Consider the following 14447-nt stretch of genomic DNA (forward strand, 5'->3'; position numbering starts at 1 on the left):
AAGCGCTGCTGGCGGCCAGAAGGGCTGCGGTACGGGGGGCAGCGGGAGTTGGCCGAAACGGGGGTCGGGCAGGCACGGCCGGGAGCCGCAGCGGTGGGGCCCGGCTGGGGTCCGGGGGGCTGCGAGCCCCCGGGGACGAAGGCTCAGCAGCAGGTTGGGTGGGTGCCGTGGGCTTTTCTCCTTCCCACCCCGCCGGGCTGGGCTGTGCGTGGCGGCACGGTCCCGGCCGCGCTGCAGCGCGGGTCCCCAAGCGCAGGAGGGTTTTTTTTTTTTTTTTTTGGGGGGGGGGTTGGGAAGCCCGTGTTTATTCTCCCCTGCGGAGCTCAGTGCAAAAACAAACAAACAAAAAAAACCAACCCCAAGCACAAACTTCGGGGGGTGGAGGGCGAGCAAAGCGGGCGCGGCGCGCAGCGCGGCGGCGGCGGCGGCCGGGCGGGCTCCTCCCTCGCCTGCCTCCACCCGCCCCCTCGGGCCGGACACACCTCGGCTCCGGTGATTATTATTAACAGCGTTATTATCCTCCTCCCCTTCCTCCCATCCCGTCCCAGCCCAGCCCTCCGCCGCTGCCCCGCCAGCCGCATCGGTGCTGCCGGACTCGGCTCCGCTGCTGCCCGCGGCGGGCTCGGTGCTGCCCGGCCCGGCGCGGCCGCGGCGCCCAGGTAGGGCTGCGGGGCCGCTGCCGCCCCCGCGGGGGTCGGGCCGGGGGTCGGGCCGGCGCGGGGGGGCCCGGGCGGAGGCTGGAGGCGCCCGCTGGCCGCGCGTCCCGGGCTGCGGAGCGGCAGCTCCGCGCTACCTGCCGACTCGGGTTTTGAGGTTTTCGGGGAGGTTTTTTTAATTTGATTTAATTTCCCCCCCCCCCTCCCCTCTCGGTGTTGCGTGGTTGAAGTTTGCAGCTAGCTGGATTTTTTGCTTTAAGCCTCCGTTGACACCTCGCGGCGGCGCGGGTGGGTAGGAGGGAGCCGGGCGGTCCGCGCTCCCCGAGCCGCCCTTCCCGGCGCTCTCGGCCTGGCTTAAGTTCTTGAAAGTCCCGGCCGGGGGGCTCTGCCTCTTGCTCCCCCGGTAGGAGTCCAGCCCTGTGCTGTTCAGCAAGGACGTTACGGTTCAACAAATCCCCGACCTCGCTCCCAAAGCCCTGCGCGGAAGCGATGGCTGCCTTTGCTGAAGGGAGGGAAATCAAACCCTCGTGTTTGAGCTGAGGGACCTCTGTTTTGTCTCTCGCTGTGCCTTCGTAATTAAAGGAGAGCTGCGCTCAAGTTGTTTGCCTGGCTTTTGTTTTCCCGTAAGGTTATCCTGGAGGATTTTATTCCCCGGCAAAGGGCGTGCGGAAACGTTCAGTATTTTCAGCCAAATTGTGTGTGTGCGCGTGTGTCTCTACAGCAAAGAGGTTTTCTGATATGCCACGAAATATTCTGCCCCGAGGGAGAGAGCTGAATTTCCAGGTCTTCTTTCTCCCCCAGCCCTGCCCCGCACCTCTCCGAGCGCTAGAGCTGCGGTGTGATGCCCGTTTGTGGGGTGCTGGGCATGTTTGGGCTGTTCGTTAGCTTTTGCTGTAGTCCTGGCGGGATCCGGTGGGCTAAACTGTGCCTTACCAGGGAGGGGGATAAAACCCTTCTGCTAGGAAAGGTTTTTCACCTGTTGAAAAGCCAAGAGGGGGACGACAGAAGTAGGCTGCTGCTCCTGATGGGAATGGTGAACGTGAGACCAGACAGCAAGCCCGGCTCTCTCCTCTCTCCTGGTCCTCTTGCAGCGCTCCGTCTCCACTGGAGCATGAGATCCTATCCCTTGGCTTTCCAAAGTGGTGGATTTCAGACCGACAACAGGCCTGAGAGCAGCCCAGTCTGGAGCCCTCGTTACGAGGCTGCAGGCTGCATCCCTGCTCCAGGCTAAAGCGTCTCCAGCGGGCGGCAGGGGGGGGGATCGGCCGCAGAAGCGTGGCCGTCCGGAAAGGCCTCCTCTCCGGGGAAACGCAAAGCGTCCCCCGGGCGTTGCGCATGGGAGCGTCTTGGGCACACAAGCTAAATGGAGAGCCAGCAAACTGGTTGCTTGTTGGGAAATATTAGCACGATGCTCTCAAAAGGGGCAAGCTGGCTGGGGAGGCGGTACGAAGGCTGGGAAGGGTTTTTTTTTTTTGCCAGAAACTCGGGACGGACGGTGGTAGCAGCACCGTGAGTCTCTGTCCGCGCCGGAGTTGCTTTCGGGTGTCCCGCTGCTCGGTTGCGATGGCAGAGGAGCCCAGCTGTCAGGCACAGTTAGCAAAAGCAGGGTTGCGAGTCCTTTCTAGAAACGGAGATCCTTGTTTTCTGCTTCTTCTGGCTCGAGCAGGTTCACTGAGTTTAGCCGCGGGCATGAGCAGAAACACCACAGCTGCTTCCCTTTCTCGGGGCTGCACCTAACACCCGCTAGTCGCCAGGGCTAGCGGCGAACAGAAATAAGGTCAGACTGCGTGCGTGTTGTTCTCTGCCCGGGCTGTCTCCCCCCTTCCTCCCCCTGCAGGCTTCCTCTCCGCACGTCTGCTACGGGAGCAGAAATTGAGCCCCCGTGTTCCTCCCGAGCCCCTCCGTGTTCTGCCGCTCTGACCTTCCCGGTCGCTGTTTTGCTACCAGGATGAAATATTTATGGAGACTCTTGTTACCGTTGTTTTCTTGAAAGTGCGTTTCACACTTCATTTGCTGGGGACATTAGGTGGTTTCATGCCACGCTTTTCATTTCGTTGGGCTGGTAGGCGTGTGAGCGTGACTGTCCCGTCCAGGCACATGCGACGGTCCCTGCTTGCGCCTGCGGCCGGACAGGGAAGGGTCGGTGATGAAGGAGTCTGTATCTCCACCACCAGTTAGATCAACTGAAAAGAAATACCATTTCGTAGCAAGCCCCCTTCTCCCTATGTGCATCTACTCGTCTTTCGCTGGGTTCTTCCACATCCTGCTCCATGCTATTTAATCTGCAAAGTTGATTCATGCCTTGTCATTTTGGTTGTCCTGAGCCTCCTTGCCCTGGCTGATGATGCGGTCACCCTGGCGAGGGTGGCCGAAAGGACTGTGAGCGGTCCAGTAAAGAGCCCCTGGATGGCGTTTTTCCCATTGCTTGCTGGAAGAGGAGCTCTGCGGAGGTTAGCCTCGACCGAGTCCTGGGGTGACTCCCTGGATGTTATGTGGATTTACCCTGGAGGAAGCAAGGTCAGAGTCGGCCCCTGCAGCCACGCGTTAGCTCAGAGCAACGTGCAGCTCTGCCTTCCTCTAGGATTGCGAAGCCCAAGGCTGAAGGACCACCAGCGTGCAGGGTCATGCCGGGCTTTGTCCTTACCACGTTGCAGGGCTATCTCACAGTGATGAATTGCTGTTAACTTGGAAAGCAGAGTTCGGGCCCGGGGACCGGAGCCGCCCTCGTGGGCCGCCTGTACGTCAGTGGGCGTTATGGCTCTGCTGCTTCTGGGGTGTGGGGACAGCCCAGAGCCATGGCTTTTTCAGGAAGCACCATCTGTCTATTAACCGTCTGGTCAGGAGACCTGCGCGTTCGCAGCTTGTGCAAGTCCCTGACCAAGCCGCCTGCAAAAGCAGAGGTTTCGGGGGCTGACAGCTCTGCTGACACAGCCGGGCAGCAGCTGGGGCCACCTCTGCGACGTGGGTCACGGCAGGAAGCTCAGGCATCCGCGCCCCATCAGGTGGAGCGGGAAAGCGGAGCCCTGGCTGTCTAACGTCTACGCGTGACAGCTTCTCGGGGGTGGAAAATCTGGAGTTCAAGACAGACAAGAGCTGGAGTGTGGGCCCGGTCATTTTTGCCCCGTGGTGTGTACTGGCCACGCAGGTGGAGAAGCGGGCAGGGTGGGCTGTCTCACTCGGAGGTGCCAGCAGCTGGGGGGTGAGATGTGATCCCGAACCACGTCCCCGCTGGAAGCGTTTTACACCCGCTCTGCTCAGGGCTAAAGGCAACACGAGGAGTGAGGCAGCAAAACCTTTGGAAAATTTTTCTCTCTGCTAATTGAAGCAATTAGCAGGATGGCTGAGCGCTGCCGAAAGCAGCATAAGCAGATGGGGCCGCTTCTCCGCTGGCTTCAGTGGAATAACACCAGGAGAGCATCCGGAGAGGCTGCGTCCTCTGGTCGTCGAGCCCTCCCGTGTCCGGGCGCGTGGATCTGCTGACGTGGGTGGCTTGAGCGGGACCCCAGGTGTCGGAGCAGCTGTGCGCGGGCACTTCTGTCCCCAGCGGGGGCCGCTGCTGCAAATCCTTGTCCTGCAGGAAAGGACACAACCTTGGGGCGCTCCCCGAGTGGCGAGCAGCACTCGTGGGCTGGTGGCAGCGCCCGAGTTGCTGGGCACGGGCTGGACCTCTCTCAGGCCAGCTGGTGCCTCAGGAGAAGCAGCTGAGGCTGACGCCAGGGCTCCTCGCGGGCCGGGTGAGCGCGAGTAGGTCCCCTGGGCGGAAGGGGGTATGTTTTTGACCGCCTTGTTCTCCTCCCGGTTGCAGGTGCTCTGGGTGCCATCGCCTCCTGCAGCGGCTGTACCGTGCGGTGGTCCTGCGCGGGGGGTCACATCTCAGCATCTCCTGTGTGCACAGCTGACCCCAAATTCCCCAAATCTCCTTTGCGCGTTTTCCCTCTGCTAGTAGGTTGGGGAGAGGACAGGGTTGGGGCAGAGGACCCTCTTGAGATGGAGGGGCAGCTGCTGGTGAGGCACGCGGGAAGAGGTTTTTCTGCTGGAAACGATCACGTCCGACAGCGAGGCCTCGCTGCCTTCTGCGGTCAGGCCTCTGCTTCTAGCCGAGGCGTCGGCCATCGCCAGGAGATCTGGTAACTGTGGCCGCGGCAGTCTGTCCCCTCCTTGGATTGCGCTGGGCTCGCTGCTAGGGCTGCCCGCGCCGGCTCCCGCTGCGCCGGGCGTCCCGGTCGCTCCGTGCTTGCGATAGGCTATCGCCCGCCCGTGCGACGTGGGCTTTTTCTGCAGCCTGTTTCAATTTGCGTTGGAGAGGGAACAAACCTGAGCTTGGTTAAAGCAACTGCGAAAGCGGGATCTTTGGAGGCCAAAGCACCAGGGTCCTTAGCGCCGGGTGGTGGGCAGCCTGCCGTGCAGGAGCTGGTCTGAGGCGCTGGAGACGGGCAGCAGGTTTCCAGCTCTCCCTGAGCCGGTTTTGTTTCTTTCCTGGGCTTCAGGGCCCAGGTGCAAGAGGGGTGAGCTGTGCTGGCGGTCGCGCTGGGCAGCGAGGCCGGGCTCCTGGCCGCTGCGGTCTGTGCAAGCGCGCAAGGGTAGAAGTAAATGAAGAAAGAACGGGGTCTCTCTGTTGTTTTCGGATGCTGGCTGCGTTACTGACGTGTCCAACCCCTGGCTCCAGAGCCGGCACCTGGCCCCGCTGTCTGGTCCCGTTTAAAAGAGACGGTCTGTCTCCGCTGCCCTTTTGGGGAGGGGAAGGCTTTTCCAGCCCTCCCGACTGTAGTACTGCTGCACGTGGGAGGCTCCTCTCTGTGTATTGCTCGGGCGAATGTAATTAGGCTTTAATGAGTCATTAAAACAAATCTCTGTTTATACTCCGAGCGGACATGCCGGGAGGATGCTGACAGTCGGAGCAGCAGGTCTTGCATCATGCCCAGGAAGAGCCTGCGCGGGGCTGGCGCTGCCCGCCGCCCCCGGCTCGCGGTGGGGGCCTTGCCCGCTTCCGCGGCCCCTTTCCACCGAAAAGGAGCCTTTCGCCCCCGCGCGTTTCAGAACTGCAGGTACTCCGGGAGGGGGTTACGCTTGCAACCGGCCCGCGGCTTTGGCGGGGCAGCGGTGTTTGGGGGGGGGGGTTACGTCGAAGGCCCCCCTGCCCTGCCGGAGGTGGCAGTGCCGTCACCGCCCCCGGTGGCCGCGGTCCTCTGCTCCCACCGGCCCCGTTGCCGCCCGGGCTGTGAGACGGCACGGGGCCCCTCTGAGCGCGGCCTCGCGCCGGGTGGGCAGGGGGCCGCGCCGAATCCCCGCCGTCGCCCCGCCGCAAAGTCACCTGTCGAGCGCGGTGGTGCTCTTGGCGTGAGGCTCCCGCGTCGGAGAGCGCTCTCCCCCCGGGCTTTGCTTCCCGGAGCAGGGCTTGCTGCTACAAGAAAATTATATATATATATATATATATATATATATATATATATATATATATAATTTGTCCGGGGCGGGGGGAGGAATTGATGAGAAGCCGCCGCAGTGAGAGCGGCGGCGGCCAGGCTCGTGCCGCGCGGCCCCCCCGACGACCCTGCTGCAACTGATCCCGCTCTTGCAACTCGTGCCCACCCTCGGGCAGCGGCGGGATCAAGCCGCCGAGCGGGTGGAGGTTTGGGCCTCGGACGCTCTGGGCGCCAGTCTGCGTTGGCGCCCGGGAGCGGCCAGCTCTTCCCTCGCGCGGGGTGAGCGCCCGGGAGGAGCTGCTCGGCGGGTGTGCTGACGCCCGGGGGAGCGCGGGGTGCGAGAGGGTCCGACCCGGGGCGGGCGGCGGAGTTGCACTGGGTTACGAGTTGCCGTTTGTGGGGTCTCAGCGTGAAAAGCAAGCTCAGGCCGTTTATCTCCCAGTGCCTCGCTGGCAGGTTTAACTGCGACTGCCCAGGTGCCTTTTTTTTTTTATTTTTTATTTTTTCTTAAGAGTAGTAATTGCAGTTTTTGCATTTGTCTAAAAGGAAGGAAGAACTGAGCTGTGTCCGCGGCTCGTGCCGCTGCGTCTGCGTTTCTGCGTTCCTCGGGCAGCTGCTCTCCGGGCTGGAAGGAGAAAGTCCTGCCTTGGGGGAGCTCAGGGCCGCGACCGCTGGTTCCCCTGGTTGTTTCAGGCCCCGGGGTGCGCCCGGCCGCGGAGGGTTTGTTTCCAGCTGCTGGAGCGTTTCCCTGCCCGACGGCCCTGGCGTCCCCCCACCCGCCACGACCCTTCAACGTACCGCAGCCCTCGGGGAGACCGTCCCCCCCCCCCAACATGCTTTTCTTCCCCCTTTCCCCATCGGTGCCGCCCCGCGCTGGGGGTTAAGGCAAGTTGTTAGATTAAGTTCTTGGCCTGGGACACCCGAGGGGCAGAGCAGAAACCGGCCGGGGACGTGGACGGGCGTCCCGAAACATCCTCCCCGCTAGGGAAAAGCCTCGCGTTCGCAGCGGGCTTTCCGCCTTAAAATGCTTTTCGTCCTCGATACGTCGAGGTACCCGCAGCAGGACGAGGGGCTGGAGCAGTAACGCGCGGTGAGGTGTCGCCGGAGAGATCGGTAGGGGCTTAGGGAGGTGCTGGAGGCTGCTGGCTCCCACCGTGCTCTCGCCCACGGTAATCCCCGAATTAGAGGGCTGGGGGCCAAAGAGGCGGCTGAGATCCTACGTGCCGGGCCGCGCGGGCAGAGAGCAGAGGGGCCCTCGCGGGTCTGCGCGGAAGAAGGGTTTTTCCTCTTCGCCCCCGGCGCGTCCCTCCCGGGTGCAAACGTGCGCTCTGGCCGCCGTGCCCCTCACCGCCGCCTCGCGCCGGGGCTGGCCCTCGTGGGGCGAGGAGCGGGGCGAAAGCGGGGCCCCGTTTCCCCGGCGGGGGGGGATGTTTTCCCGCAGCCGGCGCAGTCGCCGTCCCCAGCCCGCGGGCAGCGGGGTCCCTTCCGAAACGGCAGCCCCTGCTGCGGGGTGGGCTTTTTGGCCCCCCGCCCCCCCCCCCCAATTAGGCCTGTTAGATGACTCTGGCGAGGCAGCGCCTGGCCTGATTCACCAGGCAGACGTTTCATCGAATTAGCCCGCGCGTGGCCGAGCGGAGCCGAGCCCGGGCTGGGGCAGGAGGGAGCGAAGCGGTGGGGGGGGCTGCGCCGAGGGTGCTGGCGGCCGGCCAAAACCCTCCTGTCGACTCGCCCAGCGCCCGCGCATCCTTGCTCCGCCGCGCGGGGAGGGTCTGGGCACCCGCCTGCCAGCCCGGCCGCCCCCCCCCGGCGGACAAACGCGGTTTGAGCAGCGTCTTCCCGCCTGCAGGGACGGGCTCTGTTGGGGCCAGGCGCGTTTATCCTGTAATTACCGAGACCCTCGTCGCTCCGGGGGTTCGAGCGCCTCGTTTCCCTCCCGAGAGGCTCCGGGTCGGCTTTTGTAGCCCCTCAGCGCTGCGGGCGGGCGGCGAGCGAACCGTAGGCTGCAGAAGGCTCTTTCATAGGGACAAATTGCCTGCAAAATTAAACGCTAGGCTGTCTGCGCGTATGGCTGGCTGGGGAGGGCGGTAGGAAACGGACGGTTCTCCACAAGCGTCGTCCCCGAAGAGATGAGAAAAGGCAGCGCGTCCGCTCTGTGCAGGTCGTCTTTCGGCGCCCCCCCCCCCCTTTTTTTTTTTTTAAACATCCTCTATTTTTAACCACCCAAGAGCTCGACGGCTGGCCAAAACGCTGATCGCGCCAGCCCCAGAAACGGGAATCGCGGAGCCCGGCGGCCGATTCGGCTCTCCAGGGGCGTCTCTCGGGGACGGGGCTGTCCCTGTGCCTGGTCCCGCGCGGGGACAGGGCAGCGGGCGCGTCGCGGCCCGAGCTGCCGGGGCCGGTGCGCCCGGCGCTGGGTCCATCCCCGAAGCCTGCCTGCTTTGCTCCAAACCTCAGGCTAATTGGATGTTGCTCTCATAGCTCTAAATCAAATCACAGCTCCCACGAAATGAAGTTTTCTGGATGCAAGCGGCTGCCTGCATCATCCATCACAGCCCGGCTCGCTGCGCGCTCCCGCTCGGGGGTTATCAAAGGTCAAATTCTGCCTTTCCCAGCCGCCCGCGCTCGTCTCTTCCCTGCTCGCGGAGCCGCTGGGGGATGCGATAACTCCATGGAGAGCTCCCCTGGGCCGTCCCCCGCCCGGCGGTGTTTCGGGGCAGCGTGGTTGTCGCCGGGCGCGGGAGCCGAGCGCGTCGGTCGCTGTCGTTGGCTCCGCTGATGGATGGCGATACCGGCTGCGTTATGGTTGTATCGATTTCTAGGACCTTTTTTTTTTTTTCCCCTTTAATTCCGCGTGTGTGAGTAGCTTGAGGAGGAAATCCAACGCGAACCGTCCCCTTGGCTTCGCGCAGTAACTCTCCAAGAGCTGAAAATCGATTTGCGGCAGGCCGGATCTTCCCGGGGTTTTTTTAATCCACTCGCAAATCACCGCAGCTAATGGAAGCGGCTGCCTCCCCGGGGCGCTCGGCCTGGCCGGCCGGGGGGGACCGGCTCCCGGCGCCGGAGGCGGCTTTGCCCGCGCCGCAGCGGGATGGGGTTTGTTCTATCCCCAACGTGCAAAACCGTCCGGGGCTGGAAGGGAAGGGGAGAGGAGCAGCGGCCGGCGAGGCGTGAGGCCGCGCGGCAGCTCTGGCCTCCGCGCTGCCACCTCCCTCGATCAATTACTGGCCGTGCGCTGAGCGGTTAATTAGATCTCGCCAGCCGGCAACCGGCTGGCGCTCGGGCCCTATCAATTAGCGCGGCTCTGGAGGAGGCGCGGAGGGTTTGTTAATGAAATGCGGCCGAGCCAGATGTGCCGGGGGGAGGTGGGAGGGGGGATGCCGGTGGGACACCTCGTTTTTCCCTCTTTCCGGCCGCCTCCGCGGGGCCGGCGGCCCCGGCCGCCGCCTGTTCTGACCTCGACCCGCCCCAGCCCGGCTCACGTCTCCATCCCGGTTCTTGCAGGGCCGACGCATCCTTCGCCGCACGTTAAGTAGCGCTTCGTCCACGCGCCCGGCTGGGGCCGGCGACTCTTCCCATCAAAGCTCGAGGGACGGGGAGGCTGCCGTCGCGCCTGGGCTGTCCTCAGGGGCCGAAGGGTGTTCGTCTCCCAGCCGCGGGGAGGGAGGAAGGTGGGTGATATCAGCGCGCCTGATCAGGTTAGGCTGCAATGGAGGGATGCTTTCGGTTGGGGCTTTGGCTCTAGCTCAAGCGCAGCCCACGGTGACCATATGCCCCAGGCCAAGCGTCCCCCACCCGTGCCGCAAGCAGCACCAGCGGGGAGGAGGAGGGGTCCCACGTGCAGTCTGGGCGCCCGAGGGGAGGCGAGAGCTGCCCGCCCTCGGGCGTGCAGGGCGTCGCACGCCCACCCCTGCGATACCAGGAGTATATTGAAACTACTGCTGATCAGCCACGGTCGTGGAGGTCTCGGACCTTCTTGGCAAGCCCCGGCTGAGCTTGTGGTCGAGTGGCTCGAGGCACGGCACCTCCAGTGACTGTGCCCTTTGCCCGCCAGCAGTAGGACTGGCTTCCTTAGCCATGAGGTTGCTGATACTCGGTTCCCTCGGGGATGACGTGTGTCTCCTTGCCCTGCCCTCCAGAGTTTGATGGAGAATCGGTCGGATGACAGCGGGAACTGTTGTTATCACCGGGGGAATCCTAGCGACGGTCATCCTACTGTGCATCATTGCCGTGCTCTGCTACTGTAGGCTACAGGTAAGCAGCCCCACAAATCCCATCAGAGTTGCTGTTCCTCGGTCTAAACTGCTGGCCTAGAGGGGATATTGGTGGGTTTTTCCTGCCTGTGAGGGGCAGGGAGTTGAAACGCCCCTCTTCCCAGTGTGCTGCATGTCCTTTCCTCCTCCTAGCTCAGGGCGACTCTCCTAATGCTTTTGAGCACCTGCAGCACTTGCTAATTTAGGTATAGGCTCGGCTAGGTTTGCAGTAGTAGGCGGAGTTTTTTTTTTCCTGTAAATTTGGCAAGGAGGCTTTCAGCAATGGCTAGCTACGACCTCTTTCTTTTTTAAAAGTTAATGCGATGGCTGTGCCATGCAGCAGTTACCCATGTGATGAAAAGTACTGCAGTTATTGGGGGTGTTCCCAGCTGGCATGATAAAATATCCTGCTTCTCCTTGCAAGCCTTGCTGCGCTATGTGTTCAGGGCAGAGGCTGAGCTCCCGCCAGCTGCGTCCTAGAGCACGTTCAGTTCTGCGGCCAGATTTAGTCCCACGCCAGCTGCTCCGCAGGACCCAGGTATCGATCAGGCAGAGCAGAGCAGCCACCTCGAGCAGCAAGGGGCCAGCAGGGAGTTTCGTTGGCCGGGGGACAAGGTGAGTTGGGACGTGGCAGGGCTCTCTGCAAAGCCAAATCTGCCCGCCAGCTCCTTGCCTTCCCCTCCAGCCGGCTGGGGCAGAGCGGAGGAGCTGAACCAGCTCTGCCTGGAGCGCAGACCTAGGGGAGGGCCAGATCCTACTCGGTTTCATTGCAATACTTTTCCCACCAGCTATTTTCTCACTGTTTTTCTTTTGTTGGTAAGCAGAGTCCAGCCTGGTCTCACTCACGCTACAGTAGTCGAGCATGATGGAGAAGGCTGAATATTAGTCTCTCTCCCTTCTGCCCTTTCTAGCCCGTTGTGCCCAGGGTGGGGAGAGTTAGCTGGTCCCTGGGGGTGGAGGTGGCTGCCTTGTGCTTTCTAATAAAAGCCTTTCCCTTGCGCCCAGTACTACTGCTGCAAGAAAGATGAATCTGATGAGGAAGAGGAGGAGGAGGAGGAGGAGGAGGAGGAAGAGCCTGACCTTCCCGCTCACTCGCGTCTCGGCACTTGCAATGCCTGCAACTCTCGCATCGTGGACGGCCAGGGCAGCCCCGCGCCCCCACCCAACGAGCTCAACCAGCAAGGGGCTCACAACTACTGCCCGACCTGCTCCCCCTACGGCTCTCCCTTTTACATACGGACTGCCGACATGGTGCGCAATGGGGGCGAGAGGATCACCTACACGCCGACGTGCTACAAGGAGATGGGGCAGCCCATCAGCATGGCGACCCTCCAAAGCTACCCGGTGAGCCGCCACGGTGTCTTTCGCGAGAGCTTCCCAAACCCGAGGGCTATCAGTACAGAAGTATAATCACCATCGTCACTAGCACAGGGTGCTCCAAGCAGACGCCTGCTCGAGGGAAGGGGCTTTTCACTTGTATTTGTGGGGGTTCGTGCAGAGAGGACCCCGTAGTCCAGTCCAAGACCAGCACAGTCCTCCTGCTGAACTGCCCGGCACTGCTAAGCTTTATGGGTAAGAAGATGAGAGAGACGTCAAAGGACGACGTTAAAGCAGCAATCCTTGAACCTGTAATAAGTGTAATTATTATTCTATTCTGTCTCCTGAAGGGACTTGTCTAATGAGGGCTATGTACAGTACAAACTAACTTAACTATCGAAGACTTCCCTGACCTTCCAGACTTCCCAAGCCTAGAAGGAGGTCTTTGGTATCTACACTAAGCAACCCTACCTGTCACTACCCAATACCCACAGCCTCCAGTACGGTCGAACTGAGCGCACAGAGCAACGCTTGGCATCCTGGCAGCCGCTGCCTCCAGTAGTGACAGCAGCAACAGGGCAGAGGGAAGGAGAGAGGCGGAAAATCCCAAGAGCGAGTGCTCCGAACTGATGGAAGAGCAAATAAGCAAAGGTTTTGATTGTTCTTCTCTCCTCATACTGCATTAGTTTCCATTAATGGTTAGCTTTTGTATTAGAATGTAAAATAGGACGCGCTCTCTCCCACTCGCTTTGGTCTTTACACGCGCTGAAGAAGTTAAAGAGGAAACGAATTTAGATCACTGCAAGGGGAGGTGAAGGAGCTGGCAAAACTGCTCACATACACTAATGGACACGGGTTGATCCTTCTGCTTCCGAAGCCCCCATGCCTTTTAATCTTCACAAGCTTTCTTAGGAGTGATTTTAACTTGGGCCAATAAACATGTCAAGATTTTACGTACGGCAAGAATTGCATCCTTAAGCAACTGCGGTCTTGATCACCCTCAGCTTTCAAAGCCCTCTGATTACCCTGATGCTTCTGGCAAAATGGAAGAAAGATTGTGTTTAGGACAGCTTTTGTTTTTGACAGCAACAGAGCAGACCACCAGGTCACTCTTCCTCCTTTGATGGGACCACGACCTCCAAGGGGCACCCCTCCTTTCCCCTCTGAGGAAGAGGATGCAAGACCTGAGCCCGGGTTCATCACCTCTGCGGCCGGTAATGACAACTCGGCAGTGACACTGTCTTTCTGCAAAAATGAATGTGGGAAAGTTCCTTCTTCCTCCATAAATCAGATTAGGTGAAAAATTACTAAAAAGGCATCTCCGTCATTCACAGGCACTTCCATAGCAACCAAAGCAGGATGGGTCTGCTGAGCACTTCTCATTCATGGTAGGGAGGAGGGACCCAGACAGCAAAGATTCCCACAGCCTTACAGATGTCATTAGAAGTAACAGCAGGAAAATGCTTACCCTGCTTTTGCAATATATAGTAGAACTGCTCAGAAATGAGAGTGGGGCTTTTTTCCACTAGTACAGTTTTGAAATTGGCCTGCTGCTCACAGAAGGATTTGGACTGACTGGTCTTAACTTCCCTATTTATGCACAGCTAGAGTAGGACTCGGTATGAAGGCACACGTCGTCTGAGCTTCAGGCAAAAGGCTACCTTACACTTTAGACTGGTTCATGCCTTGGCACCTCTGCTCAGACTACCAGAAGAAAGGGAGCCAAAGGAATACTAAATATAATAGCAGTACTTGTAATCCAAACATATTTCCTCAGGCCCCATTTACACGGCCTTTTGTCCAACATTATTCACTATCTCCCCCAATCTCTAGACCAGAAAGACACTGTATTTCCATTATCCTGAGACTCAGTCTAGCTGCATCTCTTTTAGAGTCTCCTTCAATTCTCCCAATAGTGATAGAAGGTCTTTAAACGGTCTCTCATGTTGTGGGCAGGAAGAAGAAAATCATACTGTAGCGACAAAGTGCTCTGGATCCCACTAGCTGATAGTCTGTAGCTCCTACTGCTGCCTGTCCAGACAGTACTCTTCCCAGATAATATAGTCTCTAACTGTTCTTCTTGGCTAACTCAGCAAATCCTATCTTTTCCTGTTAGAGCATCTGCCCAGCTAAGCCTCCACCCCACTAGGAGCCACAAGAAGTTCAGGTGCCATGGTGTGAGCTGCAGGCTCCCACCTGCACTGCTCTGCCAGGCAGCCCTGAAGCTCCATCTCGGCCAAGGGTGCAGAACCAGCTCAAGGATGCTACGTGTCCTGGCATCCAATTCTACCTCTTGGTGCGAAGCAAGGCTTCCCACCGCCACGGCAGTATGTGCTGGCCTGTTGCCTTGAGAGGGTGGTGATAACACACCAGGCTCTTGCATCTGTGGGTCATCCTTCTGGTAAAAGGCCTCCATAGCCAACCTTCTGGAAGGCAACCATAATGTCATCTTCATCACATGCAAATTAAGTATAACCTCTTGCCAACCACCAAGGTGCCAAGACTGGCAAGGCAATTCCATAGTAGCTGGATGGCCAAGACGAGGATTATCCTCAAAGCCAACATACGAAACCCTGGGCCTGACGCATCTACAAATGAATGGGTGAGTCTAAAAGGGCAGGAACCATGGGCGACCCAAGCTTTTGGGGAAGCTTTTGGGGAAGGTGGAGGAACAGGAAGGGGGAGGGAGGGATCTCCAGATTTTTTTCCACTTCCAATTTCTCCTCTTACTATTCTCTGTCGTTGTTGCTCAGCTGTGGGTCCAAATGCAATGTCAAAAATAAATGAGGACTTTGAAGTAC

The 14447-nt window shown here is 60.0% G+C and overlaps 1 protein-coding gene across 3 annotated transcripts; it reads left to right on the forward strand.

Moving 5' to 3' along the window:
• The first annotated feature begins 603 nt into the window (after positions 1–603).
• LOC104142659 (protein FAM163A) lies at positions 604–14447 on the forward strand. 3 transcript variants are annotated; one of them, XM_068952025.1, is made up of 5 exons: positions 604–659; positions 9581–9747; positions 10216–10330; positions 11335–11673; positions 11997–14447. In XM_068952025.1, exons 3-5 carry the CDS (start codon positions 10238–10240, stop codon positions 12006–12008), a joined length of 444 nt encoding a protein of 147 aa, XP_068808126.1. In that variant the 5' UTR covers positions 604–659; positions 9581–9747; positions 10216–10237; the 3' UTR covers positions 12009–14447. The 3 variants fall into 3 exon arrangements, with proteins under 3 accessions (XP_068808126.1, XP_068808125.1, XP_009671026.1); XM_068952024.1 differs by lacking the exons at positions 604–659; positions 9581–9747 and adding an exon at positions 5596–5701 and having other exon boundaries at positions 11335–14440; XM_009672731.2 differs by lacking the exon at positions 604–659 and having other exon boundaries at positions 9611–9747; positions 11335–14440.

The sequence above is a fragment of the Struthio camelus genome, chromosome 8 (assembly GCF_040807025.1).
Source record: "Struthio camelus isolate bStrCam1 chromosome 8, bStrCam1.hap1, whole genome shotgun sequence".
Lineage (NCBI taxonomy): Eukaryota > Metazoa > Chordata > Aves > Struthioniformes > Struthionidae > Struthio > Struthio camelus.

Excerpts from the sequence above, each read along its gene's own strand:
- LOC104142659 (XM_068952024.1), top strand. The coding sequence starts at position 10,238 with ATGACAGCGGGAACTGTTGTTATCACCGGGGGAATCCTAGCGACGGTC. Across the intron at positions 10,331-11,334 it reads TCTGCTACTGTAGGCTACAG|TACTACTGCTGCAAGAAAGA; the intron begins GTAAGCAGCCCC and ends CCTTGCGCCCAG.